This window comes from Morone saxatilis, unplaced genomic scaffold (assembly GCF_004916995.1).
Source record: "Morone saxatilis isolate NCDOM2014 unplaced genomic scaffold, NCSU_SB_2.0 Contig24, whole genome shotgun sequence".
NCBI lineage: Eukaryota > Metazoa > Chordata > Actinopteri > Moronidae > Morone > Morone saxatilis.
This window is the reverse complement of record NW_023339807.1, coordinates 11151150-11153308: the sequence shown is the minus strand read 5'-3', so window position 1 is coordinate 11153308 and position 2159 is coordinate 11151150. Positions and strand designations below refer to the sequence as shown.

The following is a 2159-nucleotide window of genomic DNA, read 5'->3' as shown; positions in this document are numbered from 1 at the left end:
ACACTCACACACACACACACACTAACTGCCTACAAAGTTTGTGTGCATGTGTGCATTTACTTACTTGAAGGCATGGTATAGGTGTCCTCCTCATCTATGATCTCAGCATAGTCGTCTGTTTCTGCAGAGCCAGAGCAAAGTGGGGAGAGAAAGAAGAGCCAGGAAACATTGAGTCTCAGTTGGTGACACACAAAAGAAAGAGTTCACAACAAGCTCACATCTAAAACTCCACTTTGTTATAACAAGCTTCAAACTACGTAGAGGTTAGCTTCTTGGAGATAACATGAAGTCAAAGTTCTCTTATCAATACAAAATTAATTGTATAATATATATAATTTGAATAATTATAACCATGTCTCTGTAAAATACTTAGAATAACTACTATTAATATAAGAAGTGAACAAATAAAATCACTGCATGCAATTCTAGAAGTTGAACACACCTTCATAAACACACAAAAAACAGTAACTGAAACACACCATCAGACAGAAGTACCTTTCCAAAATACCGTCACCATACCCGATTCCCAACAACTTAAATGTTCATGTACTATAAAACAGCTGCACACGAGGAATGTAAGACAGAAGAGTACAATAGAGAGAGACAGACACAGAGGAGAGGAAAGGGGAGGGATGGAAAGGTTCGTTCTTTCCACAGAAACAAGTTGAAGAAAAACAGGTTGAGTCATGGATAAGGCTGAAACTGTTACAGGCAGATACAGAGAGAGATACTGTATGCACATACAGTATCTCTGAATGTAGACACAGAGCAGGAATTCTACTGAGTTACTAATTTAGGACGGTTAATAGAAAGAATGTTGTTTACCATCGCCACTAGTCTGACCTGCAGAACCCACATGCAGCAGGAAACACACACAGAGCGGGAAAAGAAAGGGAGTGTTAGTTTTTCTGTTATAAGATAAACAAATAAGGTCACAGACATTATTTAATGATACTACATTTAAGGTAATTTTCGTCTAATTCTGTGTGGGTGTGAATTAGTCAGAGGTCAGTAGACAGTCAGGGCAGAGATAGTGACTAAAGCTCTCCATGGGGACATCTGGCGAGACAAGGACTCTTCACTGCACACACAGATGAGGCTTTATAGGGGAAACAGGGTATGCACACATATCTATGAACCCTTTATCTAACTCTTAGCAGTCACTGTTGTTAATGACATTCAGAGCAGCAGACAGAGAGGCAGATCAGCATGGGAGAAACAGACTAGCAGTCCAGGAGAAAGAGAGACAGGGATTTATACCTGAGACACAAACAGCTCTGGTCCGTACTCCGTCCATCCGTTTTTCCATCCGCCTCTCATGATTTGAAACTCTGGACCAGAGATGAGAGAATCATTTTTCACTCACATTAGCCTAAACCAATTTATACTGAATGAGCTTCCAGTCGCAGCAATGAAGAGAAGCGTGGAAACCAGATAAATGGAGTATCTTTCCACTTCCAAAGATTATAAAATCAAGAACACAAAAGCACATCTATATATTATTAAGAATATAATATTCACTATATGGGCATTTCAAATACGAGCTGAAGCTAGTGTCAGCAAAAAGTCTCATTCAAATTTGCCTCAAAACAAGTTCTGAAGTGCAAAACAAAATTAGTGAAATCACTAAATAAAAACTACTTAAGACAACAAACAAAGCTGTACTGGTAAAAGGCAAAAAAAATGACTTGCCAATACCTCTATTATGTCTCACAGGGAAAATTACAACACCTTGTTTTTATTTGATGAAGCAACTAATGAGACAGAGTGAGTTTGGTGACTTACTTGGGGATGGAAGGCAGAGCTCTGTCCCCCTCTACAGAGAACAAATGAACACATGAATTCAACACAGAAGAGACTGGCCTCATGTTAGAGCTATATCCTGTAACCATGTCTTTGTAGCCATAGTTATTTTTAGAGAATACTAGCTAAACATAGGCTGGTTATTCAAAGTGACAAGCTTAAAGTCTCACCAGCCACCATCAGACTTCACTACGGGTTGAAAGATGGCTGACAGCAATTCTAACACTTACTATTTATAGTATAAGTTTTTCTTTGCTACTTACCATCTACTACTTGCTACTTACTCTTACCATCTAAACAATGCAAAGATGATCACAATCATCATTTAGCTGTACACATAATATTGCAAAAGACCC

General features: G+C 38.5%; 1 protein-coding gene across 1 annotated transcript in view; it reads right to left on the bottom strand.

The window, feature by feature from the left end:
• The window catches only part of LOC118335717 (focal adhesion kinase 1-like), a gene marked incomplete at its 5' end in the record, with an annotated part of 46974 nt that overhangs the window by 25196 nt on the left and 19619 nt on the right, over nucleotides 1-2159 (bottom strand). Inside the window, 4 exon segments of the mRNA XM_035672142.1 lie at nucleotides 65-121; nucleotides 826-843; nucleotides 1261-1331; nucleotides 1786-1816. Of these exon segments, the coding sequence (XP_035528035.1) occupies nucleotides 65-121; nucleotides 826-843; nucleotides 1261-1331; nucleotides 1786-1816 (177 nt within the window).